Here is a 1114-nt window from a genome sequence, read left to right as displayed (position 1 = left end):
AGCGACACGACACCACTGAAGACGCACATGTTGGCGTCTGTACAGGGCCTTCAAGCATTCACTGACGTGGTCCTCCCAGTCCCACTCTAGCTCTGCCGCCTCTCCGGCTGGTCTCTTCGGCAGTGGGACTGGGCTCCTGACGGGCGTGCTTGGGCAGACCGTCCATGGCGTCCATGTAGCCATAGCGGGTGCCAAGCATAGCACCAGTGATGGCGAAGCCGCCAAAGCCAAACCAGTAGGTGGTGGAGAGGATGCACTGCATTGTTGCAGATATCATGAATGATGGCAATTCATCAATTTATTTCTTGTTGAAGCGTTCCGCTGTGCAGCAGTAGGCGTACGTGGACAGCACCAGGGGCCAATAAACGCCACACACACATCCAATGGTGGCACCCAGGCTGGCGCCCAAGACCACTCCCACCACATGACTGAAGAAACCATAGGCCATGTGTTGATCATGCTTGGGCAAGTTGTCCATGATGTTCATGTAGCCAGTGTGGATGCCAAGCGCCACACTGGTGATGGTGCAGCCACCAACACCAAACCAGTAGGCGTTGCAGAGGTTGTGTTGCATTGTTGTCATTGGCGAAGAATGATCTGCCTGAAATTGATAGCACCCTGCTCATCATCCCTGGAGAAGAGGAAGAGCTACATGAATCTTATTTGTGTCATCAGCACCTGTTGGTGTCTGGCTGGATTGCCACTGCTCACCTTCCCATGTGGCCATGCAATCCACAACTCTTGCCTCTATGAGCTTGCACTGTGCAACAAGGGTGACGCCATGCTGTGCCCTGAATGTGATGACATCCAGTTGGCCACCATGTGCTCAGTGCTGGCCAGCGCCAAGGACATGAGCATGTCCAAGAATGGCACCACTGGGCGCGCCTACATCATGGCCGCATTGGCGCTGTGTCCTGGGACTGATCTCCACCACATCCAAAAGGCCACCAGCATTACTGTGCTGGCTGCCTACAGTTCCTGGTTGGTGGCGCTGCTGATGATGCCTGACTACCTTGTGTGTGGCAGTTATGGCGGCAAGCTCACCGGGCTCTCAGCCAGCCACCAGTTGGTGTTCATGCAGCGCTCACTTGAATTGGGTCACTCCTGGTTATTG

General features: G+C 55.0%; 2 protein-coding genes across 2 annotated transcripts in view; one reads left to right on the top strand and one right to left on the bottom strand.

The window, feature by feature from the left end:
* Nucleotides 1-58: 58 nt before the first annotated feature.
* Nucleotides 59-574, bottom strand: ACA1_056560 (uncharacterized protein; the record flags this gene model as incomplete). Its single annotated transcript, XM_004354507.1, has 2 exons — nt 59-256; nt 377-574. 2 exons carry the CDS (start codon nt 572-574, stop codon nt 59-61), a joined length of 396 nt encoding a protein of 131 aa, XP_004354559.1.
* Nucleotides 575-781: 207 nt separating this feature from the next.
* The window catches only part of ACA1_056550 (uncharacterized protein), a gene marked incomplete at both ends in the record, with an annotated part of 1384 nt that continues 1051 nt past the window's right edge, over nt 782-1114 (top strand). The window contains one exon of the mRNA XM_004354506.1: nt 782-974. Coding sequence (XP_004354558.1) covers nt 782-974 — 193 coding nt within the window. The remainder of the gene's footprint in view (nt 975-1114) is intronic.

Source organism: Acanthamoeba castellanii (assembly GCF_000313135.1).
Source record: "Acanthamoeba castellanii str. Neff unplaced genomic scaffold scf7180000084597, whole genome shotgun sequence".
NCBI classification, from domain to species: Eukaryota; Discosea; order Longamoebia; family Acanthamoebidae; genus Acanthamoeba; species Acanthamoeba castellanii.
The sequence above is the reverse complement of the archived record's forward strand: the minus strand, read 5'-3'. Positions and strand labels throughout refer to the sequence as shown.